Here is a 27,724-nt window from a genome sequence, read left to right as displayed (position 1 = left end):
AAGAAAAGAAAGAAAGAAGAAGAAGAAGAAGAAGAAAAACCTGATAAGCATGAACAACTTGTGGTCCTCTGTTGGATGCTAGACACTCGTCAAAATCCTCACCATTTCTCTCTGGCTCACCCACTTTATTCCTCTTCGTATTTATGCTATTAGAACAGCACCGTTTTAGCAGCATATTTACTCACTAAACCTACGGTGTACGGTCCACTCTTCCAATCCGACTCAAACCACGCGCACGACCATACCGGGTTGCTCTGTCCACGTATTTCCAAATATGCCCCCCGCTCCAACATATAAGTACTTCCGTATCCCTTCGCTTAGCGGCCAGAGTTTCCCCCTTTCTATGTTCGTCGTTTCCAAACCCTCGAAAGCTCTCTTCCAAAGATCGCCAAACCGAAAACCTAGCCCTAAATAATTCCGAAGAGGCGATCGAATACGTTTTCCCCCCTCAAATCTTGGAGCGGAATCCGTCGCGGCGCCCGATCTGCGTCCCTGGAGTCTCCGCAGGTTTCCCCTCTTCCTTGTCGGCGAGATAGGGTTTCAAGAATCTGGGAAATCTAGGGATTGCTGGCATGAGGTTGGATGGATGAAGGATGCCGGAGCTCCGTAGTGGAGTGCGGAGGGGCCGAGCGCAGGCGAATCCGATAGTCCAGGCCGAGAGGCCTACCGCCGCGAGGAGGAGGAGGGCGGCGAGGAACAAGGCGCCGCTGGTGGACGCGAACCCGGTGAACCCGTCCGCTGAGCCAAGGGAGCATATCAGGATTCTGGAGGGCGGGGACGACGTCGGAGGTTTGGTTGGGGAGGAGATTAAGGAAGAGGTCGGTGAGAGGAAGATGGATGACTGTGATAGCGGGGCGAAGAGCCCCGACAAGCTCCCCGGTGGGGAGGACGAGGGAAGCACGGCGCCTCTTCCAGAAAAGGTTGATCCTTTTTTCCCTTTTTCTTGTGGTTATTTGTAGTAAATTTTGGTATTATTTGTGTTTAGAGTTGTAAATATGGCCTGCGAGGGAAGAACCAGTGGAATTTTGCTAGGTTTTCTGTATTCGTTCTTGGTTTGTTCTCTGAATACAGGATTTCTGATTTTATATTTTGTTCTTTTATAACTTTTTTTATGAAAGGTTGTGTCTTTTATCCGTGTGAAAGGAGTCGGTGGAATTTTGCAAAGATTCCTGTGAATGTTCTTCGGTTGTTCTTTGAATATAGGATTTGTTATTTCTTATTCTGTTTTTCTATTCCTTTTATGATGAAAGATTGTGCCTTTGTATTTGTATATGCGCTAATGATTTTTTCTTGACTCGGTTTTAAAAGATCCATTAACTTGAGCCTAGCTTCCGTCATGGTGAGTTTATGTGATTTCCTTCGTGGTATTTGCATCTTGGTTTTCTTCAACGCCCTTTCGTCTTTTTTGGTCATGATTCTCTAATCGCCCTTCCATGTTGAATTTGTCAGTTGTTCAATATGTGCTTCTCTTGCTGTTAGGACCACTTTTAAGTTTTTTTTTTCCTTCGTGTTATTCTCATCTAGGTTTTGCTTTTCGTTCATCTCAAAGTTCAAGTGTTTTTTTTTTGGAAAGAAATTCAAGTGTCTTTGGATGTGCCTGCACACCCTCTTATTTGCTTAGGACCTGCCAATCAATCATATTATGCCTTTAATGAAATTCTCAAATTTAATTTGTCAGGCTATTAATTACAATATCTGTAGGAACCCTTATTACTAGAATATTTCTAAAGGTTTTTTAAAATGTAAGAAAATAATTCTTGTTTATTTGAGTCATGTCCATTTGGAGAGCCAAGAATTTAGTAATTGTATATCATGCTTGTGCCTTGATGCTTGTACTAATCAAAGGCCAATATAGAATACATATCATACTGCATTGTGTCAACACTTAGAAAGCAAATTGCCGGGAAGGGTATGGGATTGTGCAGCATTATCATAAGATTTGCTGCTTGCTTGTCAAGATATGTAAGGAAAACCTCTTCTTTTCGCTTACAGTCCAACTCTTGCTTGCTTTATTGTGAGGATTGAACATGTTTAAACTCTGAAAACATGTTTCCTTAATCAAATTCAACTTTCTAAGACATTTTTACATGTGAATTTTTTTTGATTGATATACGTTTTACTTGTATGTAGAATGCTTTCTTAAACTAACCAGCTAACCATGATGATTGCATCATTTGGCATCAAACAAAAGAAACAAAAAGGAAAAAGAATAATATGAAACCTGCACATATGAATTAATCAACTTTAGATGTCTTTAATTGTGCTTATCTGCAACTGGACTATGTGTTAACCAATAATAGCTTGGTTTATAGCATACTGCTCAATGCAGTACAATGCAAATCAGTAGATGGTGATGCATTCCGATATGCGCCTATACATATTCATGTTCCATGTATTCTGTTGGCAGCAGTTCAATATAGTGCATCTCATAAAGTGAAATTTGATTTAGATCAGCATCAAATTAGTCAAAAAAAACACAACCAAATTTGCAGTTTTTGATTCCTGCTTGATATTTTGGTAGGCAGAATAGGCAAATTTTGTGTAAGGCTTCTGTATATTTAACCTTTCCATAAATCATTGCCACTCCATTTATAGTAATAATGACTCAGAAGGCTCTCTCTCGTAAATATGAGACTCACAACCACTTGGTGCTTCTTTTGAAGGCAGTTGACCTGCTTGATTTGGTACTTCTGAAACAGAGAGGCAGAAAAGCAGAAAGTTTTTAATTCTAGTTGCATCAGATGTTTCCATATTTTTCACTATCATATATTTCTGCAATATTTTCTTTGAATCTTTCACCCTGATTATCGTGTTCTTTGGAACAGGTCCAGATTGGGAATTCACCTGTGTATAAAATTGAGAGGAAACTAGGGAAAGGAGGATTTGGTCAAGTGTATGTTGGTCGCCGTATTTCAGCTACTAATGCAAATGATAGGATTACTGGTTCCAGTGCTGTGGAGGTGCACTACTTTCTTGATCATGACTCTATGGTATTGTCATATGTAATAGTTTCTTGCGGTTAATGGATATGTTTTGTTTTCATGCCAGGTGGCATTAAAGTTTGAGCATAGAAGCAGTAAGGGATGCAACTATGGGCCCCCTTATGAATGGCAAGTTTACAAGTGAGTGTTGTTGCTATTTTATTTTGTGAATGATCTTTGAAGTTCTCATGGTAGTGCTTTGATGAAGCTTCCTGACATAAGTGATTGTCAATATTCACAGCACTCTTGGTGGCATTCATGGTGTGCCACGTGTCCATTACAAGGGTCGCCAAGGAGACTATTATGTCATGGTACATTCATAAATACATAATTGCTTTTCTTTTTAGCTTATATATTTGTTTTGAGTTCTTAGCATAATCGCATAATGAAAACTTTGCAGATTATGGATATGTTGGGCCCAAGTCTATGGGATGTTTGGAATAATAACTCGCACACGTGAGTGTTGAATTGAATTCCTGTCAATAAGATATTTTGTTACAAAATATTTTGTAGCTTGACCTCCTTTTTCTTTCCGATGTTTGCAGAATGTCCATTGAAATGGTTGCGTGTATTGCTATTGAGGCAATTTCCATACTGGAGAAGATGCATTCCAAAGGGTTAAAATTTATTCTATGGGCTCTTATTAATTTAATTGTGCATTTTTTTGTTTTTCTTGTGTTACACTATGGTTATTGTATTTTTTTGAAAGATGTTGGCGTATGGTCACAATTGCCGTTAATGACAGGTATGTGCATGGGGATGTGAAGCCTGAAAACTTCTTACTTGGACCTCCTGGGACTCCTGAAGAGAAAAAACTGTTTCTTGTTGATCTTGGCTTAGGTAATTTATTGACCTTACATCAAGTTGTAGAACTCTAAAGTGCCTCAACATTTTATGTAGAGTATTATATATTTCTGGGGACTATTATCTGCATAGATGTCATTAGTTTGTGAATTTTTAAATGACAGCCACTAGATGGAAGGACCATTCTACAGGTATGCATGTTGAGTACGACCAACGTCCAGATGTTTTCAGGTGAATCCATAAACTTCGTGTCTGATTTCTATGTTGCTCTTATATATATATACACACACACACACACACACACACACACACACACACACACACACATATATAGACACACACACACACACACACACATATATATACACACACACACACATATATATATATTATACACACACACACACACACACACATATATATAGAAAAAGAGTCAGTTACGCAGGTCAGGTTTGACCCTTATTCTCTGAACTCGGGCTCATTATCTCAATTGGATATTGTAGGGGAACAGTTCGCTATGCTAGTGTTCATGCTCACCTAGGAAGAACAGCAAGCAGGAGAGATGATTTAGAATCCCTTGCTTATACACTAATATTTCTTCTCCGTGGCCGTCTACCATGGCAAGGATACCAGGTATAGCCACCTCAAATTCTACACAGGAGTCATCCAAACTTGTTTCGTTTTGCTCATCTGATGCTACTTGCATTCTTCGACTTGTAGGGAGAGAACAAAGGTTTCCTTGTCTCCAAAAAGAAGATGGCTACATCTCCAGAGGCTTTATGTTGCTTTTGTCCACAACCCTTCAGACAGTTTGTTGAGTATGTCGTCAACTTAAAGTTTGATGAGGAACCTAATTATGCAAAGTGCATTTCTCTCTTTGATGGCATTGTAGGTCCAAATCCAGATATCAGGCCAATTAACACTGATGGTGCTCAAAAGGTATATTAATGTCCTCTAGTTTTTCCTTTTAACTTTAAAAGGTAACGTTTCAAAAAAAGAAAGTTTTGATCCAACTCAACATAGTGCACATCTAATCTTCAGTTAAATGCCATAAAGCTTATATATCAGGTTGGGCAAAAGAGAGGTCGGCTGATGTTGGAAGAAGAGGATGATGAGCAGCCAAAGAAGAAGGTTAGAATGGGGATGCCTGCAACACAATGGATTAGTGTTTATAATGCTCGGCGACCCATGAAGCAGAGGTTCTTGCTTTGTATGATGCATAGTGCTTTTGTTAGATCGCTAAATAAGAAGAGTGACTCATTCTCTTCCGAATTTCCAGGTATCACTACAATGTTGCAGATGGGAGGCTTGCACAACATATTGAGAAAGGAAATGAAGATGGTTTATTTATCAGTTGTGTTGCATCTTGTACAAATCTTTGGGCCTTGATAATGGATGCAGGCACAGGTTTTACTGCTCAAGTGTACGAACTGTCACCAAATTTTCTTCACAAAGTGAGTACCCTTGGCTGCATTTTAACCTGAGCAGTCTAAGTAAAGTTCTTGAAGCTTAACAAATTGAAGCTTATCGCTATCTTATATTAAAGTCCATATACTATTGCTTGTAGTATGGGCGCTTTCGCATATTTATGTTTATGAATTACTTCCAAGAAACTTTTTTTTTTTTTGGGTTAAAGGAATGGATAATGGAGCAATGGGAGAAGAACTATTACATTAGCGCATTGGCAGGAGCAAATAATGGTAGCTCCTTGGTAGTAATGTCTAAAGGCAAGTCTCCCTTATTTCATTTCCTTTTGGAGTTTGGATTTTTTTTTTCAGTGGTCATGCTAATGGTCAATTTCTGATGGTTAATCCAGGTACACAGTATGCACAACAGTCATACAAAGTGAGTGATTCATTTCCTTTCAAGTGGATAAACAAAAAATGGAGAGAGGGTTTCTATGTCACTGCCATGGCAACTGCTGGGAGTAGATGGGCAGTTGTCATGTCCCGTAATGCTGGCTTTTCAGATCAGGTTCTTTTTTCTCCTTTTCTTGTCGTTTTCCTTCTTTTTAAGAGACGAGGGGGGGGGGGGGGAATTTAGTTGGTCTAAGTGCTACTTTTCATTCTGTTAGATTTTATGTGTGGTAGGATTCCAAAGATATTGCACTGATTTTGCAATGACTTTTGTCCAGGTTGTTGAACTTGACTTCTTATACCCTAGCGAAGGTATTCACCGGAGATGGGATAATGGCTACCGTATAACTGCAACTGCTGCAACATGGGACCAGGCTGCATTTGTACTAAGTGTGCCTAGGAGGAGGCCTGCAGATGAAACACAAGAGACACTTAGAACTTCTGCTTTTCCTAGTCAGCATGTCAAGGTGTGTAAATCATATACTTTTATGTTAAATAACTCTGTCTTGTCCTTGGTAAATATTACGTCTATTAATTTTGATGAATAAACTCATTGGCTGCTTGCAGGATAAGTGGGCAAAAAATCTTTATATTGCATCGGTTTGTTATGGCCGCACTGTTTCCTAAGGTTCCCTGTTCTCTCTTGGGATGACAAAGGCTTAATCCACTTATGTTGCAACCCCCCATCCTGTTGAGTTGGACACCACGAGCTTAAACTTTTGGAAAGGCAACTGCCCTATATTTTGATGTGCAAACTTAAATGTTACCATCTCTGCTGTCAGCTAAAGCTAACAAATGGTGCGGTCTCACTGTCAAGTTTTGAAGATGCCCTCACTTGTGCTATCAAAATTAGATTGGATGGTGGGCATCCTCTATTATTGTTAAGTTTGTATAGTGAATAAACATTTACTCGTTTGGTTACAACTCTGTTATATATTATTAGGAAGCAATGTTACTTTCATATGACCAAGCACTTGACCCGTGGCATTGGCAATCTTTTCTCTTGTTTTGGGACTTCTATCTAATTTTTGGCTAACTCAAGTATTGGGAAAATTCCAAAAGTGGTGATTTTTTGCCTCCCATATTTTAAGAATTGATGTTTACATCTTAATTTGCTCAGTATTTGTAATGGTGTCTTTTTGTATGGGCCTGTAAATATACTCAGAATATAACAAAGTTGACAATTATGAGACAACTTCAGGTAAGAATCAACATGTCATCTTTTTCATGGTGACAGCTCTCATGAATCACTTACATCTACACAATTGTTATGACAATGTCTTGCTGTCTATGCACTTTTTATCTTATCATCTGTAAAATTCTTGTGAAAAAGATGTTTCTGCACGGATTTTCAAATTTCTGCCTTACCACCACAATTCAATAGCTGTTCGATTAATTTTTTGTCCTCCACTTATGATCAAAGGTTAACTAACATGTATCAGGGTCTGATTTTACTTATGCGTTGACATTTCCTTGTAGATGTTTATCTTTGATCTGGAAAATGTGCTACCATCTTTGATCTGGAAAATGTACTACCATCTTTGATCTGGAAAATGTCCTCTAGACTGATGTATCTGCCCTTCAAATGTAAAATTAACAGGATATCGTTCCTGTTTTGTTGTATCTTTCTTTTCTGGATTTTATTTTATGCTAAACTACTCAGTTTTAGATGTTTATAGATTCTCAGCAGGTTCAAGTGATTCTTTTTGTACGGATACTGCAGTCTTAATTGTTAAGTTCCTAGTGGAAAAGCTGTGGATATGGTGAACAAAGTGATTCTTTTTGTATGGATATTTCAATCTTAATTATTAAGTTCTAGTGGAAAAGCTGTTTGAATATGGTGAACAGTGGCATTTGTCAGTTTCTAGATTCACTCTCGTAAAGGTAGATTTGAAAGTGGTGGAGGAAGCACTAAAAGAGTGAGTTGCACATTGTGGTGGTCATCTATTATATCTCTTTTATATAACTAAAATGGAGGCTCGGCTTTTGTTAAGTTCTCCATTCATCAAAATTTTTTCTCTTAATGAGTTTATAAATACCTTCCCTCTTGATAAAATAGAATTTTTATTTTTGATAAATGAATCTCTTGTAGCACATTATTTTGGTGTTATAATAGTTGGTTTTGATGTCAATAACAACCATTTTTTTCATATGCATAATTTTTTATCTATTTTTTTTGAAGCTCAAATTTTTGGATCATTTTTTTTCGTTGAAAGAAAATGTATAGTTTGAGAAATAATATTTTTATGCTGTATTGCAATTGAAGAAATGTTGAAAAAAGAAAGGTGGGGATATAAAAAATCCGGAATGCAATGCATATTGTGATGGTATGCTTTGAAGTTTGGCTACATTGCCAAGGAGGATGTTTAACTAGTAACTAAAAATTTGAATCAATAAGATTCCACAAAATTGTCTATTTAGCTGACAAAAATTCCTTGAGAATGAACTCTGATGGAAGTTCAAGTATTATGGCGTCTAAATGCTGGTTGGTAATGACTGTTCTTGGAGGGGGGAAAAGCAAGTGGCATCTGTTGAACATTTAAAGTTTGCAGAGTTAGATGGCAAATTATATGGTGTAATTTTATAGCACTGGATTAGTAATGTTTGTATCCATGGTTGCTACCCAGGAGCATAATTGTGAACTTTTTGTGTAGCAGCATATTTCTTTTCGCTAGTGTACGCATATATTATATTATAATATTAGTTCATCTTGTGGCATCCAAGTTTGACTGTGTTTTTACTTACAGGATCCTACAATCTGCCAATGGAGAAGCATATTGCTGTAACTGTTTCAGTGTACGTACTTAACATTTAATCAGCTATTTTTTGTTTGCCATCTTGTAGCAGTTAATAGTGCTAGAAGCTTTATTATTTGATGTCTTTAGTGCTGATAAATGAATAATCAACATTTGATTAGTGAACATTCTTAGACTTGATATGAACATGCTATTCTGCCTACCTGTTTTCATATCTGATATTAATTGAAACCTTGCCTTAGCACTTCAATCAGATATAAATTTTTGCTGGATGTATTCTTTTCTAATCAGTTGGTTTTGTATTCATGTATATAGTAACAGGAGGGAGCTGCTCGGAAGTTTCCAGCAGTATGGGTAGATTTGATTTTATATGCTAATAAGCACAATCTATTTTTTTTTATTAGTATAGTTGTCCATTTTCTTAAAGAAATCTTGAGGTGATGTCATGATGAAAGCTGCATATAAAAAAAAACCAGTTGTTCAGTGAATCATCATTTGATTTACAATAGCTCGCACAATATAGATGGAATAAGCTTGGCTGGTCAAGGTTAATGTAATTATGTGGAAACTGAATCTAGCTGTTTGTCAGAGTGAAGTAACATGGCTGATTCATCAAACTTACATTTTTTGTTGCAATGTGAGAGTTCAATTTTCATCATGAAATTGTTTTTCTTTGTTTTTTTTGCAATCTGATTGTAAAACTTGCCGTCAACTCGAAAGTTGTCGTCTTGTACGTGACATCTGCACCGACACTAATTCGAATATATTTCTGGACTTCTGAGGACTGACATCCTTTGTGAACTGCAGGCTTTTGTTAATCGGGTTCTGTTGGTTTCTCCACTAGCTGCAAATCACAAGAACAAGAATTCCCGTCGCATGGCTTGCTTGAAGGTTGTGTTTGACATTTTTCTTGAAGCATCAGGCGAGCAATTATGGTTGAATCACATGGCTTGCTTGAAGGTAATGCTTGTAACAGAGTCTCCTGTTTTGCAATGTTCAGGCTGCGAGAGCTTGGAAATGATAGCCAAGATGGGGAGTCAAACCTGGTGCATTGAATCCAACATGACGAACGAACTAGTAAAATGTCTATAGAAGATTCTTGCGGAGATGCTGAGATTGTAACTTCACACTGTAAGTTGCATCTTACGAGGACTGCTGGTCCATTTTTCCTGTTGCAAGGGATGATCACACGGCCATCTGCTGTAGAATGGCACCCTAATGGCCTGTGGGACAAGGTGCCATGTTGTTATGTCACAGAAGGATATCAACAGTTTATGGTCCAAGTAGGCAAATTAATTGCTTTTTAGATCAACCAGTAGTGCATGTGTAGTTTTCGTGCGAACATCATAATTTTGTAACAATCTTTTCATTTTTTCAGCGTTGCGCATCTGAAGCCCGTGGTTCTCAATCCGCAGGACTTGAGGAACGGACGTGTAATTTCCTGTGGGGATACGATAATTTTGTGACAACCTTTCGTGATGCAGCGTTGCGCATCCAAGGTTAGAGGCAGTCAGTCGCAGGTCAGCGACCGAGGAACAGAAATGATTCCAGGACCCGTTCGATTGCTTTCTTTTGGTCCTTGGTAATGTGGGATCTATGGGGTTTGGGTTACGTCTCCCTTCCTTCTCTCCCTCTGCTTGACCCTTTTCGCCCCTCCGTTTGTTACTAATGCTGACTCCCACCTCACCCTTAGCCGTGTCTCCTCCCTCACCCCTCCCGCCGCCGCGGCCGCTGCCTCTCCTCGGTCCTGGGAGAGGTATGGAGGTCGAGCCGAGCATGGAATGGACGTTAGAGAGGGGCAGAGCTTCCTCTCTCTCTCCGTCAGCGAGAGGGATCCAGACGGGAAAAGTAGTCAAATATTAACGGACCTCCGTCTGCTATGTCGCCATGTCAAAGTATGTGAGAGGATTTGCTCAAAAGATGAGAACACGGTCTCTGCAAAATACCTTCTACAGTTGGCTTTGGCACAAAGTGAGCTGGTCTATCATTATGCCATCCACAATTTATCGGATGATCCTTAGGAAGGCAGTTCCATATGTTCAAAAACAAGCTGCCTGGTGCCCTGGTAAATCCAAAACTTCCATTAAGGATCGTAAGTTTGCTGTTGTAGCAGGATCCCTACGTTTGAGCAAACCAAGATATGTTACATCCTGTGTTTAGCTGATTTCCTCGACGTGGACACGTCGTAGCCGACCTCACACCCGTTTTCGAGGTTTTCCTTGATTTTCGGGTTGGATGAAAAATGAAGTGTTGGCGAAATTGGGCTGTACCTTAGCTTTTGTTAGGATATATTTGAAGATTACTTTAAAGATTACATTTCTGCATAGGTTAATATTGAATTATGTGTAAATGGAAATCACAAACATTTAGGGCCTGTTTGGGATTTATATGTTCGATCCGTCAGGATCAGGTCGGGAACAGAGCACCAGAGAGGGAGGTAGCAAGAGAAAATACAAGCAGATCAAAGGGGTTGAAAGCTCGATCCCTATGAGATTTTTTTTAATATATATATATATATTGAGATCCTTTTTTAATACGATAGAGATCAGCCCCACAAACCCTTGCCCTCTTCCTCTTTGCACCTTCTGGCTCTCTCTCTTCTTCGGTACTCTCTTCCCCACCCGATACAAGGCCCCTTATACTACTTGGTGTTCAGTAGGCCTGTCACTTGGCCGGGAGCTGGTATATAACCTGGATCGAGAACCAATTGTATAATAAGATATCTAGAGCCCGATACATTGTCTTGATTAACATACGCACCTTATCTATACATAAATACAGAAGACTTTGTTATATACTTGGGTCCTCATCATACATCATCGAGGGCATTGAATGTGAATCAAACTTTTTATCCCAATCTTCTTTTGTTTTCTGTGAGGGCCTGTTTGGATGATTCTGTTAGAAATTCTATTAAATTCATAGATTGGGCCAATACAACCAACAAGATCGTAGGATTACAGGCTAAGCTAGGTCTGTATTCACAAGTAGCCAAGAATAGCTTTAGAGTTGGTTGGTCCAAATCCAATAAAAAAAAAAAAAGGTTCACTCCAAAACTATTTTTAGGTGCTTATGAATATAAACCTCGCTTAGCCTACAATTTTTTCGCTTTTGCTGCTGGTACTAGTCCAATCCATGAACCCAATAAAATTTTCAGCCCAATTACCCAAATATTTTTGCTTAGCCTACAATTTTTTGCTTTTGCTGATGGCTCTCAATTAGTTTGATATTGTCAAACCAAATCGAGCTCAACCAAAACATTTGAATTATTTACTGTCTGCCCACCAGTGAGAGCGGTCTAGGGATGTAGTCCCTCTTGGAGAGGCGTGAGGCGTTCATTGCCCGGCACGCGGTTCGGTTCATGTTAAAGCCACATGAATTCTGAAGTCAGATGATGGCAGCTAGATACGGTTGAGGGGGTTCAGAGGTGACACGAAGGAGTTGTCGAGTCTCCTTCATGTGGCGCGAGATCAGGAGATACCTGTCGACAGCGTCGGCGAATATCAGGTGGTTGATAGGCGATGGGCAGAGTGTTGATGTGATCAGTGATCTGTAGGTGGACGCCCTTCTCTTGAGGTGCTGGCCGACCATGGTTGATACAGAGGCAGCGGAGGAGCTGCGGGTGTGCGACCTCTTAGCACCAAGAGGGACAGAGTAGGACGGGGCCAGACTTCAACAGCTGTTCGGGGTACACCTAGTTGAGATGATCTATTCTATTCCGGTAGAAGGATGTGCGGGGCCAGATGTCAGGGTGTGGGGTACCTTGTATCAAGCTAGTATTAGACTGGATGATCTTTCCTACGTTATCCAGCAGGAGTATGAGTCAGGGCCGGACTGTACTTGGATCTGGAGGTCCAAGTTCCACACGAGGGTAGCCCTCTTCTTATGGAAGGTAATTTGGGATCGCCTTTCGACGAGAGCAGTGCTGAGCAGACGTAGCTTGGGGCTCCCCGCAGAGTGTGGGACATGTGGAGCTAAGGAGTTGGTGGACCATGTGCTTTTCCAATGTACATGGGCGAGGTCGACATGGCAGTGGTCAGAGATCTCGCAGGAGGCTTGGAGTGCGAGGACACAGTTTCTACATGTGATGAGACAGTGGCTGGACAGTTCGCGGACTTGTCAGGAGTCTATCATAGCGACTTGCACGGCACATCAGATCTAGCTGGCAAGGAACGCTCGCATCTTCGGTGAGCGTAGGGTGTCACCGAGGTTTGTTTCGGAGTTTGTTCGGGCACAGGCCACGGAGATCAGGCCCACCCACCCTTCAGATAGACCTTTGTTAGCTTGGAAAATCTGGGGTTCCTCCTCTGCTTCGGCAGCTCCTCAGATGATGTTTTTCACCTAGGAGCCCACATCCCCAAACTTCCTCAAGGTCAACTTCGATGGGTCGGTGCTGAATAGTGGTACGCGGGGCGGTGCAGGCTTTGTGATACGGGACCCGCATTCCAGGGTGGTGGCGGCAAGCGGCTGCCAGCTATTTGACACGACGATTCTAGAAGCAGAGTTGCGAGCAACCTGGGCGGCCCTTTGACACGCGCAGGTGGTACTGCAGGCCCGACCGATCATTTTGGAGGGCGACTCGACCACTGTCATTGGATGGATTCAGAGGAGGTCGAGGGGTGAGAGCACAGACCACCCTCTGATCCGAGATATAGGGATGATGATAAGAGATGGGGGGCCTTCGGGCCAAGCATGTATTCAGAGAAGCCAACAGGGTGGCTGACTGGGTGGCTACCTATGCGGCCTACCATTCAGGGTATACCCTTTGTTCCGGAGAGGGGGAGTCGCCATTGGCACTCCGCGAACTATTGTATTTTGACTTTATTGGATGTATTCGTACATGTGCTGTATGAAACACCCGTTTTAAGCAAGAAAAAAAAAGACCTTGCCATTAGAAAGTTGTTCAAGTCAAATTACCAATCCAATTAGTTTTCCTATATCTTGTTTGAATCCATTGTAAGCTGAATTTTATATAAACTTGAATTAGGTCAAGATACATATATTGAATCGACTCAATTGTTAATCTAACATGGTTGGCTTGGCTCATGTTGGAGTGCAATTTGCAATGCCTTGAATCGAATTTTCTTATATGGATAGTCCGACATACTTACGCACGTGACATGATGAAGAAATGGTAATATTTCAATGGGTCAAGCCTAATTGCAGACCTATTTGTGGGCTATATTGATTTATTCGTGCTAATTTTATTTTTATGAAACTAATTTTTTTCATATGAACTTTCTCCAATGAAGCTAGATAATAGTTATATTTCAACTAACCAACTCATATGCACACTCATAACTTTGGTACCCGTTTGGAACCCAGACCTGATCCGCACCCTACCTGAACCCAATACAAATCAGGTACAACATGGGTCCAATTATACCTGAACCCAACCCGTAGACTTGACTCATACTTGGATCAGTATCCCAGTTGATACTTCACCATAAAGAGTTCTGACAAAAGCCTAGTCGTTGAACCTCCGATGCGTGAGCGGTCCAGGATTAATGAAACCTGGACCAAAACCAACCTAAGAGCACTCTGTGCTGATAGATTATTTATTAGATAGAAATGGGATCATTTGTATTTGTCCGTTTAATGATTTCAAGAAATCTCAGATAAGTAATGCACGAAAGAGGGGAAACAAAAAGAAGAGAGGTAGCCATTAATCCAACAGGCCCCACACAATTAAATATTTTTCACCTCACTGCTTATTAAAAAAAAAATTGAAGGTTACCAGCAACCTCCACTCATATGAACAGGCTGGTCAGGTTTACCACTTTAGCTGTAACTACCGGCATCAAAGAATGAAATAGGTGATTGTTGAGTTTCATAATATCTAGGAACATTGTCATCAATTAAGCTGCAACCCAACGAAAGAAAAAAAGTATTAAAATATGATCATCTGTCACCAAGCCAAAATGCAATCCCTTGCAGTCTTGGGTGTCATGATGGCCCATATCTGATATAGGAAGATCAGCGGACGAGAAATGTTTGCCTCACCAGTAACTAATATCTAAGCAAAACCTTGGGATCAATTTGTCGGCCTCCGGCAGAGGCTTCTTAAATTAACTTTTTCCTGGCATTGGCATGGACAATCAGATAGTAATGAATATGATCTTACTAGATCCCCGGGTCCTGTCAACTAATAACTACTGAAACATCCTTGTTCAGATAATAGTTACCTCAGTTTGATCATGATCATATCGGATCTGGAAGAGACACCTGCAGCCCCTTATATCATGCATTTTCCTTTGGATTTCCATGACATGTGCATCATAGTATGCAGCTTGTTCAGTTGTTTCCTGAAGTGGGAGTTCGGGAAGAAATAAATTACTGGTGACGATGTAAAAGAAGGGATTATATTTGTTCTTAAAAGACATACCCGAAAACAGAGGACGAGGCCCCCCACTGCAACCTTTAGACATTCAGAAGACTCAAGAGGAATTGAGCGCTCTCGGACTGCTTTCTTGACGTTCACCCATTCATCCTCCTCAGCACCAAATCCTTGATATCTCACACGAACTTCCTAGAATACCATGAAAATTCATTAAGATAGATTACAAACATACCAATGAGCATATGACTATCAGATTGCAGCATTAAGGATGAGTTAGAAGCAAGAATTTTTAACAATATTTGGCAATTTTTCTGTAACACTATAACAACTTTTCTCTAGAAGCTCCCCACATGTATAACATAAAACAAGAAATGACAGTTTAGGAATATGACTGCAAGGAACAAAGATATATCGGAGAACCAAACATTATGGATTAGCACTAGGCCGACAAAATTGGGTTATATGTGATATCTGCTAATAATGTTTTAATTATACATGCATCAAGCCATATACTTCGTTTTTAAGCACATTATTTACAAGACGCGAGAAGCACATTGTTGCAACAATACAAGAAGTTGGGTTAAAATAGAACTTTTATTATATCACATCAGTAAACAAGTAGTCCAATGACAAATCTAGCCCGGATTTTCTAGAGCATGCCTTGATACTAACGGGGAAAGAATTACTTGAGATGAAATATTTTGTGCAAGATACAATTTATGTCACATGAATGATTGCTTTGGAGGCATCTTGCATGGTCAGCATTTATCAAAGCAAATATCATGATCCAAAGAAGGTAGGTTTCTTCCCGTTCTAGCACAAGAATCAGAATGATGGTTCTTAGCACGTGCTGCAAGTGTAATTCACATGTGGAGATTCAACATGACAAGTAAACCAAAGTGAAATCATTTAGGATATTATGTCTTCGACAAACTATTAGGTCTCAGAGTTAAGATTTATACAGAAAAAATACATAAATTAATTGGATTGGTGCTCCTTACGAGTTCACCAGAGCTAAGAACTCTGTGCGCGACGAAAGTAACAACATCATACCTGCAGTAGCAGAAAAAGATTAATAAAAGATATTCAAAAAAGTCAAGCAATAAATTAACAGTTAGGTTCTGTATTTATCTGTTTTGTGGGTCAAGAATTGTTTGCCAGAACACCAGCGTTATGGGTTGCATACAGTTGTGTTGTCCATCTACATACTTAGAAGAGTTATTTCATATATGATGTGTAATATAAGAGGGGCTATGGCCTACCTTATTAGTCAACTTATTGCATTACTTGTTTATTGATCTCAATATATAGGACATCGGTGCTTAATCAGTCTATCAAGTCGAAGGATGTCTAATGAACAAGTATTACCATTAAGATGTTAAGACCGCTGGCCTTATTAATATCTGATGATTATCAAGCATCACATTATTAAGACTGTTTTGGCAATGCTTGACAAGAGCAGATTCAAACCAACTTTTTCATTTGTATTAGCCTTAATCATATTGGAATTTTCTAGGATCTAATGCACAATTACACGATCAAGCAGTTTATATGAATTATTGCACAATTGATTATCATGCTTCATTTACTTTCTCATAATGTCTCATTGAGGTGCTTTGGGAGTTCGTTGAGCAAATGAAAGAAAAGAAGATACAAACTCAATAAAATGGGGGGGAAAGAAGGAAACAAAGATTTTCTTTAGGAAAACAAAGTTATTAAAGATGAGCAGAAAAGTAGATAAGCTACAGGTTGATCTAATCCACTTGCATCTTTTTTTTTTATACTCCCCTCAAAACCACCACCTAAAGTGGAAGAAATAATTATAAGCCTTTCCTCTCCTTTTTTTAAAATTTTTAAAAAGTTCCTCTCTACCAGCTTTCTTTTCTCTTCTATCAACAACCAAATGAAATATGAGCCTCTCATGTCTTCTCTGTCAGAAATAGGTATATTCTTAGTAGCCAGAATCCTCTGCCTAAGGTAACACACCTGCTTCGGAATATTCCAAGAATCTTGTGCATGCACCCGCTTCCTAAGCACTACCTTACTAAAAGTGCTTTTAAAGTATTTCCCTGCTGCACCCACTCCCACTCTTCCTCTTATAGCAACTACGGCCCCCTTTTTTATGATACCTTGTCTTTGTGACTTTCTGCATCCTGCGTTCCTTAGGGCATGATCTAGATTATCATCACTTTTCTTTGGGCCCCTTCATCATAAATCCCCCTAACCTCTCTAGTTCTTCAACTACAAGTCCTTCAGTTCATTGAAGTCTCTCCGACTTGCCTCACCCTCTCATGTCAGTCATACATAATCTAAGCATGGCACATTTACTTCTCTTCTGTGCCTTCTCATCTTGTCTTTCCCTCCAAACAGTTGTCAATTGTTTTGGCCAACCCCCATCTGCTGTTGCTTTGTCCATGTCTACTCCTAATTTTGTCCCCAAGATTTGTCTATTGCTATTCCCTCTGAATAATCCCCTCTTTCAGCTAGTCCTTATCAGATGAGAATAATGATACTGCCCATTATGTTGCATAATAATGCACATGGTCCTCATTATATGCTTAGAATTTCTTGAAATATGTAAATATTGTTGCACTGTTTAAACTTTCAACTTTAGCCTAAAAACTCTCTCTCTATTCCTATTGGACCTTATAAGGAACTGGCTATAAGGATTAAACAAACAACACATAAGCATCTTCATATGAATCTAAATATTTATAATTTTCCCAATGATCCACTTGCAAGGGCATAGGGATTTTGCTGCCCCCCCCCCCCCCCAACCATCCAAGAAAAAACAAAAAGAGAAAAATCTAGCTCTGCCCCTGGCATTAGTAGCCCATGGAAAGATAGTCAGGTCGACAGTCTGACTTTTGCACATGAAGTCTAAGTTAGTCAAAACCAGGTTGAAACCCAAATGTACATTAAAATGCTGAAGAGAATGCTAATATTACAATTTTACTAGCCAGTTCAATTATAATAAGCATTAGAGCTTACCATATTCGAAGGAAAGAGATCAACATGCTTTGGATGAAATATTATGTAGTCAAGAGTGAAACTTAACAAACTTATAGTAGATAGTTAGAGAAAAAATAAATTAAAGGAGGTGAGGCTCTGTGTCTGCCCCTCCTCAAGTTAAGAGAGAGAGGAAATTTTTTCTTGAGAGACAAATCCTGCTTGCGGTCTACAGATGAATGCAAATCTGCATATATGGAGTTGGAGCACAAGGAAAGCCTTATAAAGTGAGTACCATGCTCCATCTATTGATGATCTAGCTTCAAACTCCAACTCCGTTTCATCAGAAACATTCTCTCCTGTAGCTGAACAAAAATCCAAAATAAAAAAGATTGTTTCAATTCTGATATGTCATGAACAAAATATACAACATTAACTGGGCAGTACTTATAAGACCTATATAATATCAGAAAACTGCTGGCTTAGAAGGTTAAACAATTTGCATTGTCTATGACACTAAAACTATTACTAACATTATCTGGGATTGGGTGGATCCCGATCCAGCATGCAGACAAATTTATCACAACTGAGCATATCAAGTATTTATATCTATATCAGTGAATTGGTTTGAGGCACCTAATGAAGCAGATGCCTCCAAGATCAGCATGGCTCTTGAGGATGAGCATCAAATTCAAGAAGAGACTGGTAAGAATATTGTTTGGAATGTGTCTGATCATTTAAATTAGCATTCTAAGTATTTGGTAAAAGATTGTGGAAAAACAATACCTATTAAATAGTGAAACAAGTTAGTTGACATTAAAAGCCATAAGTCAATGGACATATATTTGTCTTAGGCATGGAAAGTTGAAGCAAAGTCAGGCTGAGAACCTTCCAGTCATGTACTTTTGTTGGTTGCATCGACATCTTGAGATCCTAATGGTATAAGTCTATGATGATTTTTGACATTTCAATATGATATGATAGGGAGGTGGTAATCACGATACCCAGAACGGAATATGGTCAAGCATTAGCATTGTAACATTCATGTAGTGAGGCATCATATTCAAATAACAATCTATAGATAGTTTGAATTTTTCAATGCAGCTATGTTCGTTTACATATTCCTTTATTTATCAAAGCATAACCCTCATATTTGACTGCATCGTCGGCAGTACGACAGACAAAGTAGCATTTCATTATGGAAACACAGTTGTTTTTGCATCACTTTCACTTTTCCTATTTCTGTAATTAGATAACAAAAAATTTGTGTTGACTTTTTTCTATTCCAAAAATTAAACATGCTCATCGTGTTTGGCTATTATTTATTTTTCTTAAACAAAATCAAAAACCAATCCTTCTTTCAACCATTGGCAAGCCTCTGCAAGACCCACCACCTTCTCAGCCACCTCCTTAGCCCTCCTCGAGTAGTGGACCTTGACATTGACATTGGAGAGCAGAGCCATGAGAGGGGAGGGGATTCTAGGGTTTTGGAAGAAGGGGATTGGAGTTTAAGGGTGCCAGAGAGGAGGGGAAGGTGGAGGGTTAAGTGGAGGGCGGGGAGGTGGTAGCGGTGGCGGCTGTGGGCAATAGTGATGGCAACAATAATAAAGATGAGGTTGAGATCCATGCAGTGTAGAGAGAGGTCACCAAAGCGGAGGGGAAGGACAGAGGAGTAAGACTAAAGGGTGGAGATGGTTGGTGGTAGTGGCGGCAGCAACCATGATGATAATAGAGAGGAGAGTAGGGATCCATATGGTGTGGATAATTTGCTTTCACTTTGCAAGAAATCATGATAATAGTTTCTATATATAGAAAATAATAGTACAAAACATACTTTTGTCTCCATGTTCGTGTTCTTATTTATAAAAGCAAAAAATAGGGGGGAAACCATGTTCGTGTTTTTATTTATAAAAACAAAAAATAGGGGGGAAAGCAATGCCAAACATGGCCTAAGCATGGCATTAATTAGGAGGTCAGCATGTTATCATCCAACACAAATCACTTATGTCTTACTTGAGACTTAAATAACAGACGTCGGAAGCTTATATGATGCAGGGCAGATCTAAAATAAGAAACAATGATGTAAAGCACCTTTAGCAAAGTCTGAAGAACTTTCAGGTGCACTGTTTGAAAGGCTTGTGTCTGAGATATTAATAAGTTCTTTCGGAGGACTAGGTGAGAAGGTAACATCATTTGCTTGATGTTTCTTCTTACTCTGGAACCACTTCTGCACCTGATACATGGTTCATAAGCAGACATTAATGTGAAATAGCTCGTGCACTACAAGCACAGTGATTACAGTGTGGGGAAAAACCTGTTTCATCTGTATAGTTCTGCTTCCCGTTCGACCTGAAGCAACACTGAAACAGAATTCCTCGAATAAGAGAAAACATTGTTAACATGAAGCCATAAAAATGATATCTAAAAGAAAACATCTAGAAGTTTCCCCTCCAAGGATAAGTGACTACTACAAATAATTAATGTGCAATAAAACTGTAATCAATAAACAGAACACTTGAAAGAATGCCAAGATAAAGTAGAACTCACTTCAATTCTTCAGTAAGTTTCTGAAGGAAATCCTGCTCTGCATCTTTGTTCTCAAGTAAATCCTCCATCTGCCTGATCTGTTAAAGAGAAGAAAAAAAGTAGTAGGTGTTATCTATTGATGACTGTAAGGTATTAACTTCCAACAAGTGTTCTGAGAACATAGGAGCCCATTTATAATTGAACATACTATGAGATCTATCTTGTCATTTAAGTAAATAAGAAAGCAAATACAATAAGTATTCATTTGTAACTGCGAGAAGGATCAAATTCCTATTATTTATTGGCTCTAGCCAGCTGTAAAAATACAATCTTTAAATAAAATAGGAGAAATATCAGTGCAACAATAAAGGAGTTTTGGGAACAAAAAACACTCAAAAAAAGCATCGCAGCAGTGGCAAACCCTGGGAAAAGTAGTATTTCTTCAAGTTTTCCTTTATGGGCCGCCAATTGCAGAGAAATGACATGTAATAAACAGGCATATGCAGTTTTTTCAACCTCAGGCATTAAAGGAAACTTAATAGTAGGAAGGACTGCAGAAGAGCATATATAACAGGATTTTCCATTGGCAAAAGCAGGTTAGTGCTGCCTACTACATTACGGTGGATTGCCACTTCCAACTGATGCATTTCTGGTCTGCATAGTCCATAAAACTATGATGACATGTCAACAAAGCACGCATTTATATCTTAGGGTGCACGCGAAAAATTAGCAAGAATAGGGGGAGTAAAAACAAGCATCAAAAGGAAAAGAGAAGAATTGTAATATTAATTTTCATGTTGTAGCCTTCTGCAGGTTGCAGAACATAACCAAGAACACAACATTATGGTGGAATTAGCTATAGAAAAAAGAAAGTCCACCAAACAATTTTGCTTGGTTGGATTACCGAACAAACAAACGAAGCCAAATAAAAATTTATAAAAATTTACTCTTTAGTCAGCACCACATAAGTCAATCTTAAAAAAGGAGAAAAATATTTTAATGGATGATGCATTTCCAAACTGGAATTTTTGAACGTATTGAATAACAATATTCTTGCAATACACAGAACAAGACAAAAATCTCATACAGGAACAATTCTATCATCAACAAACATCTGCCGAGTAAAAGAAAGAAGGTCCTCTGTTCCCCTTCTCGATCACCAAACCAAAACCCTCTCCAGGTTCATACATTGATTGAGAACCACATTCCACTATCAAACATCTGATCCATCCAAGATTTCGCAGCTAGCAAGAACACTTTGCGAAGAAACTCCAAAACAAAAACATCATAGCAGCTTCCAATAAAAAACCTAAAGCATACGAATCAAATGCAAATGAAAGAAAGCATCCAAAAAAGAGAAGTCAAGCAGATACCTCAGGAAAAGAGATTGCTCCAAGAGACCGACCAAGATAAGAGATAGACAAAGATATTACCTCGGACCTCGTGAAGCGACTGCTCCGACCACGTTTCCCCATGTGATCGGAGACCGAAGGAGAGGCGAGGAGATTGAGAACGGTCAGGAGGTTCGGAAGGAGGGATTTTTCGGAGCTCTTGAACGCAAAACCTTCGTTCCTTCGACGCGAAGGAAGAGAAAGAGAAGAAAAACAGAGAAGATAAATAGGATGAGGAGAAGGGGGAGAGTAGAAGAGGAGGAGGAGAAGGCGGGCGGATACGGGGCTTAAGAGAGAGTTCAGAGGGGAGGGGAGGTCTCAGGAGAGTTGGTTCTCGTGGGGGTGCATTGTTTGCCGCTTCTAGAAGGGGGAGGAAAGAGAGCGCATTCAAAATCGAGTAAAATATTAAAATTTAGAGCGTGTTAGTAACATGCGCCCAATAAAACTAGAAAATAAAAATTTCACACTATCCGTAATAGCTTTTCTTCATTGGCCCGAATAGTGCTTCAGAATGGCTAGCTACGTAGACAGCCACCTAATCTGTAGCCTCATTAAATTTTCTAAATATATGCTTAGCTTTGAAAGCCACCTCATCCCTCACCATCATCCAAATGTCTTGAAGTAGAAATACCACCACCCTTTTTGTTGTGTTATCTACAAATTTGATACATACACTGAAATCACTAAAAATAGATGCGCTCAAAAGATGGTTTGAAAAAAATAAATGTCACCTAATATCCAGTCAATTTTATACATAAAAGCCTTGTATGCTTCTTATTTACAAATCAATTTAGTAAAAAAAGTGCCCAACATAATTAAAAAGAGATCATTCTACTAACTCGCTGAAGAATAACCTTGCCAAGAAATGAAGGTGCTAGCAATAAGCCTCAACTCTGCTTTCTTTCTCTGCACCTCACCATTCTTGTCGATCCTGACATCATCAGCAGCACAATTACAAATCTCTCGATATCATTGCCATCCTTTAATAGCTAAGAGGCCCTCGCTTATGCTGCTAGCATAGTCAAGCGCCCCAACACTGCTAAGAATCATGCACTTCCTCCTACTGCCATCCACTCATGGTGTTGATGTTAATGTGAGGATCTGTGCGGGCGTGTGTTTAGTCCCACATCGCTTATTCTCTATGTAGATCTTGGGTACTTATATAGGATCAAGGAACCCAAATAATACCTTCCGGCTAGCCATTTTGGGTGAGGTCTTGGGTTGTTACAAATGGTATCAGAGCAGACCCGGCCCATAACCTACGTGGACTAGGAAACACCGCAATACAGATCTATTGAGGCTAACCACGAGCCGATCGTGATGTTTGTGCTTAGATTTCAATGAATTTGAATCATTAGCCTGACGAGGACGTCAGGGCTTGAACGGGGAGAGTATGTGAGGACCCATACGAGCATGTGTTTAATCCCATATTGGTTATTTGCTGGGTAGATCTTGGGTACTTATATAGGATCAAAGAACCCAAATAATACCTTCCGGCTAGCCATTTTGGATGAGATTCTAGGTTGTGACAGTTAATGATTACATTACCAACATAGCAGAATTCTTAAACTTAGTAGAGAAACCCCGAATTCATCATCCATGTTCAAGTGGAAGGAGCAAGCGATGGTAGGGATCATGATGACTCTGAAGGTCATCAATACATAGCGAGTTGCAATTTGTTTCAAATGGAAGAGGTACCACAATTTGATGCGGTGCCTCTCATGTGGAGAACATGACTTGCTTGGAGTTGGGGTGCATGGAAGTTGCCTAGTTAGCGAGACTTCATGAAGTGAATTCGAGCCCCAGCATAGGGAGGACATTATGTAGTGTTGGATAAAGGAAGAAGACAGGCCAAGTGGTTATAAGGGATGATAAGTAGGTCGATGGTGATGGTGGGGAGGTGGTCGGCGATGCTTGTATGGCTAGGGAGAGTTGGGAGAAGGATAGGAGCTAATTAGAAGGAGTTGAGGAAGAGCGAGGCTATTAAAAGCTTCAAGCTTGAGATTGGAGAGGAAAGAAAGAAAGATGAACAGGCTGTCGAGCCTTTTCTTTTTTCTTTTTGTTAATTTAACTCCAAAAACACTCCTTACTTGGTTGGAGTTATATAGCTAGACATCCAAGACAAGTTCAAATGGAAGGACAAAAGGGCTTTGTCATCGTTCTCTAGGTGCACTTCTATGTAGTAGAGAGAGTCTACAATGGAATGGAGATTAAAGGTAACTCCATCCCTAACTTAGAATGATCTCACTTATATATATATTTCAACAAATGGTCGTCCACTAATCTATTAAAGTAAACTTAATTCAATGTGTCCGTTGTAATTTAAGTCGTCCTTTGTTGGATCAAATTGTAAATGGTGACAATATGTTTTTATATATAATATCAATAGAATATTGGATGTGATTCACAAAAAAACCTGAAAGGTATTGGTTATTACAACAATTCTATGTAAGAACTTTGTGCATGAGATAGTTTACCACCTACCAGTGTCATACCAACATTGTAGATTGATTCGTCTCCATAAACATATAAAATAGCCATTGAATGGATGGAGTGAAAATAAGATTTGGTGTCCTATAATATGCATGATTAGCATATTGTTGGACGATAATTCTCGAGTACGTACTACTGTTTTAGAGTCGCCTTTGGAGCCAAAGATCTAGCATATGGAATTTTTTACTAGGAAAGTGCATAGGAGTTGGTTACTTCAGGATATAGTTTCTTGTTTTTGTTTTTTTTATCTAGCACCCCCCCCCCCCCCCCCCCCCCCCCCCCTCCCCCCATTTAAAAAAAAAAAAAAAGGTTTAGGGGGAACCCCAAGCTGATTGCCAATCCCAGTTTAGCAAACATGCTCATCCACAACTATTATCCTAATTACATGGAACATCAAAATCAACCTTAAAAATTGGACACATAAAAAGAGAAAGGTATAACTACATAAATATTTTGGCTCCAAGTAATGCAAAGGGCTTGCAATTCCTGCATGAGAAAAGGTTCTCATGTCGTGTGGCTCGAGAGAGTTGGTATAACTTAGGAGCATTGGTGCAATGCATGTGGACCGTAGGGAAAGGAGATGCCAAGCCAGCATTTATTAGCTCGAGAATTTTTGTCGTGTGCACTTAAAAGGTTGGCATGCATGTATGGATCTTGTTCAATATAATGAAGTATTAATTGAATGACTATAATATCAGCAATAAAACTATACTTAAAATGCATTTGATAAATATATTTTCAATTAATAGCATGCCTTTTTCTTCTCTCTTTACCTGCGTCAAAGATTATGTGGATGGGTGTATTAATTCGAGGGGGGTGGGGAGATGTATATGAGAGGGAAGGGAGGTATATGTCTGAAATGGCGTTTTATAATGAAGAATCTATGAGTGGAAATGCAAAACTACTAGAGGTGAAGATGCATGAATCTCAACAAGTTACATGCAGAAGGACGTGTCCTTTTCTTTTGGTATAGAGAAATGTACTCTACTTTAAATTAATGAGAAAAAAGAAATAACTATATCAAGAAAATGCAACACCTTCATGCTTATATCTTTACATCAGCCGGTATTTCTATTTGTCTCTGAGTTCTTGCAACTCTAACCAACCTAGCTTGGTATAGAAACTGTAGTCCTATATTTTGGTCTCCATCCGGATGCAGTATTAAGATCTTAATCAGTATCTCTACTATTACGTACAGAGTGAACGGCTTGGATTTGGGTCACGGCTGTTAGACTTGGCTGCATGGAAGCTATTGCCTTTTCTTTTAAGCAAAAATCGATTTAATTTTTATATTTTTTGCGACTTGGAAAATATATTTCACATATCAACGAGAGAATGCAAGCCAATGTTAGTCCAGGTCTTTCTCTGTATCCTGGATGATCAGGTTGACAGCAAGTTCAGTACCCTCCATCAAGGATCTAACTATTCATAGTGAGAAGCAAATAAGGTGGAATTGAAGTAGAACGAATAGATGTTGAATAAGTTACGTTTCAAATGATAATAAATATCTGATTACATTACTTAGTAGCTGATTGAGTATATCAACCTATCAAATTTCAGATAGACCGGTCTGAGAGTTGCGCCCTAAGAAACATCTATTCCTACTCTTACAAAGCTGGGATTCCATCAAAGAAGACACCCCTTTTGCTATGCCATGCAGCGGTTGTCAAACGTGTTAAAAGAGAAAACTGCGACTTCTTCTCCCTTATGATATGACTCAAGCTTAGCTTGGTGGCCATACCCCTCTAATCTATAAATAGAGGTCCGAGGTTTGATTCCTAAATAGTATTATTGCTTAGGATCTGTTTGGAAAATCCAGTAGAATTAGGCTAGATTTCTTGCTGAATTCATGGAGCCAATAATTTATTTGGATGGAGCCTATATCTATTGGAGTTTTAACTTAGAAAAAAAAAAAAATGAAAAAATCAAAACCAATCTTGTCCCCTATTTGTTAAGTATTTCGAAGTTTTTAAAACTCTTTTCTTGTTTAGTCCCACATTGGATTTGTGGAAGCAAGTCTTCTTGCTTAAATAGTTTTTCTTTCTCTATAAGCCTAAATTGGGCTATATGGGATTAGTTGGTGAACACGTGGGTGAGCCTTAATATTCTTCTTTATGTTTTTTCTAAATTTAAACCTTTTGTATAAGATTGTTAGAGTTTTAACTTAGGCAAAAGATTTAAATTTCCAAAAAAAATCAAAACCAATCGTATCTCCTATTTATTAAGTATTTCAAAATTTTTAAAACTCTTATCTTGTTTAGTCCCACATTGAATATGTAGAAAGCAAGTCTTCTTGCATAAATAGTTTTCCTTTCTCTAGCAATCCAAATATCGGGCTATATGAGATTGGGTTGGTGATCGCGAACGCGCAGCTCGACTTAGCTAACTGTGCTCGTGCCCGTGGCATTTGAAGAAGTCGATCTGGTCAAGCCTCTCTCTAGCAATCATCCTCGATCAAAAAGAATCAGGTTGAGCCAGATTGTTATACATTGAGGATGAGATTACCGCAAACCTGCACATAAGGAATGACTCATGTTCTTAAGGCAGTGTATAACACATGCCTCCATCCAGATATGGGTAGGCCAGTAACCCTGATTTTGTAGAAAATTTAGTCTAATACTTTTAAATTTCCTAAATATGCTCCTAAGATTAATTTTTCCTCATATATGAGTGGAAATCTCCCCTCCAAATGAAAATCATGAGATATTTATATACAAATGGAAGTCCCCTCTACTACAGGAAAATGGGCCTTTCCTGACGCTTTTCTCCTGATGCTAAGAGGAAGCGTTGGAAAAAAAGGGACCGCACCAAAATTTGCCGACGCCTCAATTAAGCGTCGGCAATTTCGAAGAATAGACGACGCGCAAAAGTATCGTCATAACCTTGCAGAAAAGACCGATGCTTTTTAAAAAGCATGGGGAATAAACGATGCTTATTAGCGTCGTTGTATTCGCTTTCCTAAGATGATTATAAGCGTCGTCAAAAGTCAAATTCGCAATAAAACCAATGGCCGTCCCCCTCCTCCTCATTTTGCATCCCGATCGATCAAGCCCTAGCTCCTCTGGCTCCTCCTCCCTCCTCTCCGACGACGAGCGACCGATCCTTGTCCTCTCCGGCGCCGAGCGACATCCGACGCCAAGCTTCTCTCCTCCTCCCTCCTCTCCGGCGCCGAGCGACCGTCCGCATCCTTCTCTTTTCCTTCCTCCTCTCCGACGACGAGCAACCAACCCTTATCCTCTCCGGTGCCGAGCGACGTCCGACGCCAAGCTCCTCTCCTCCTCCCTCCTCTCCGGCGCCGAGCGACCGTCCGCATCCTCCTCTCCTCCTTTCTCCTCTGCGGCGCCGACCGGCCGACCCCATCTCTCTCCGCCTGAGAAAGAGGTAAATCAAAAGATTTTTAGAGGCAAAAATAGGTTACAAAAATGAAGCTTTTTGTCCGGTACCAATTTGTAGCTTCCATTTTAATTTCTTGTTTCCATTCTCTTTTCTTGTATTTTCCTGTAGAGTCATGCTGGAGGTCTCATGTCCATCGAGAGTTATCCGATCCCACCAGTAGATCTTAGCATGAATCTTAAGGAACTTCCCTTCGAGCTTGTTCAAATACGGTTTTTGGCATAGCCATTTTTTATTG

General features: G+C 39.5%; 2 protein-coding genes across 5 annotated transcripts; one reads left to right on the top strand and one right to left on the bottom strand.

The window, feature by feature from the left end:
* Positions 1-319: 319 nt before the first annotated feature.
* LOC103717844 (casein kinase 1-like protein HD16) lies at positions 320-10,761 on the top strand. 4 transcript variants are annotated; one of them, XR_003387646.2, is made up of 20 exons: positions 320-920; positions 2,826-2,960; positions 3,049-3,122; positions 3,223-3,292; positions 3,382-3,437; positions 3,527-3,598; positions 3,727-3,821; positions 3,950-4,016; positions 4,289-4,418; positions 4,506-4,724; positions 4,842-4,984; positions 5,065-5,239; positions 5,422-5,512; positions 5,602-5,759; positions 5,920-6,108; positions 6,209-6,502; positions 8,389-8,437; positions 9,205-9,288; positions 9,398-9,680; positions 9,776-10,761. XR_003387646.2 is itself a non-coding variant. In XM_008806380.4 (16 exons), exons 1-16 carry the CDS (start codon positions 594-596, stop codon positions 6,266-6,268), a joined length of 2,049 nt encoding a protein of 682 aa, XP_008804602.2. In that variant the 5' UTR covers positions 320-593; the 3' UTR covers positions 6,269-6,754. The 4 variants fall into 4 exon arrangements, 3 of the variants coding, with proteins under 3 accessions (XP_008804602.2, XP_008804601.2, XP_026664546.1); XM_008806380.4 differs by lacking the exons at positions 8,389-8,437; positions 9,205-9,288; positions 9,398-9,680; positions 9,776-10,761 and having other exon boundaries at positions 4,854-4,984; positions 6,209-6,754; XM_008806379.4 differs by lacking the exons at positions 8,389-8,437; positions 9,205-9,288; positions 9,398-9,680; positions 9,776-10,761 and having other exon boundaries at positions 6,209-6,754.
* A 3,321-nt stretch (positions 10,762-14,082) lies between these two features.
* Positions 14,083-21,947, bottom strand: LOC103717861 (protein SAWADEE HOMEODOMAIN HOMOLOG 1-like). Its single transcript, XM_039125391.1, has 8 exons — positions 20,231-21,947; positions 19,998-20,043; positions 19,775-19,916; positions 17,979-18,048; positions 15,736-15,787; positions 14,780-14,923; positions 14,580-14,699; positions 14,083-14,473 (listed from the first exon to the last, which is right to left on the bottom strand). The coding sequence occupies exons 1-8, from the start codon at positions 20,296-20,298 to the stop codon at positions 14,429-14,431; spliced, it is 687 nt and encodes a 228-aa protein (XP_038981319.1). The 5' UTR covers positions 20,299-21,947; the 3' UTR covers positions 14,083-14,428.
* Between the last annotated feature and the right edge of the window lie 5,777 nt (positions 21,948-27,724).

The sequence above is a fragment of the Phoenix dactylifera genome, chromosome 4 (assembly GCF_009389715.1).
Source record: "Phoenix dactylifera cultivar Barhee BC4 chromosome 4, palm_55x_up_171113_PBpolish2nd_filt_p, whole genome shotgun sequence".
NCBI lineage: Eukaryota > Viridiplantae > Streptophyta > Magnoliopsida > Arecales > Arecaceae > Phoenix > Phoenix dactylifera.
This window is presented reverse-complemented; position numbering and strand designations above follow the sequence as displayed.

What these genes read in the sequence shown, in the direction of transcription:
- LOC103717844 (XM_008806379.4), top strand. Translation starts at nt 594, where the DNA reads ATGCCGGAGCTCCGTAGTGGAGTGCGGAGGGGCCGAGCGCAGGCGAAT. An exon ending in TACCATGGCAAGGATACCAG is followed by an intron (nt 4,419 to 4,505) that starts GTATAGCCACCT and finishes TTCGACTTGTAG; the next exon opens with GGAGAGAACAAAGGTTTCCT. An exon ending in ATGCTGGCTTTTCAGATCAG is followed by an intron (nt 5,760 to 5,919) that starts GTTCTTTTTTCT and finishes ACTTTTGTCCAG; the next exon opens with GTTGTTGAACTTGACTTCTT.
- LOC103717861 (XM_039125391.1), bottom strand. Translation starts at nt 20,298, where the DNA reads ATGGAGGATTTACTTGAGAACAAAGATGCAGAGCAGGATTTCCTTCAG. An exon ending in TTCTTCAGACTTTGCTAAAG is followed by an intron (nt 18,049 to 19,774) that starts GTGCTTTACATC and finishes ATTTTTGTTCAG; the next exon opens with CTACAGGAGAGAATGTTTCT. An exon ending in TCATCAATAGATGGAGCATG is followed by an intron (nt 15,788 to 17,978) that starts GTACTCACTTTA and finishes CTGCTACTGCAG; the next exon opens with GTATGATGTTGTTACTTTCG.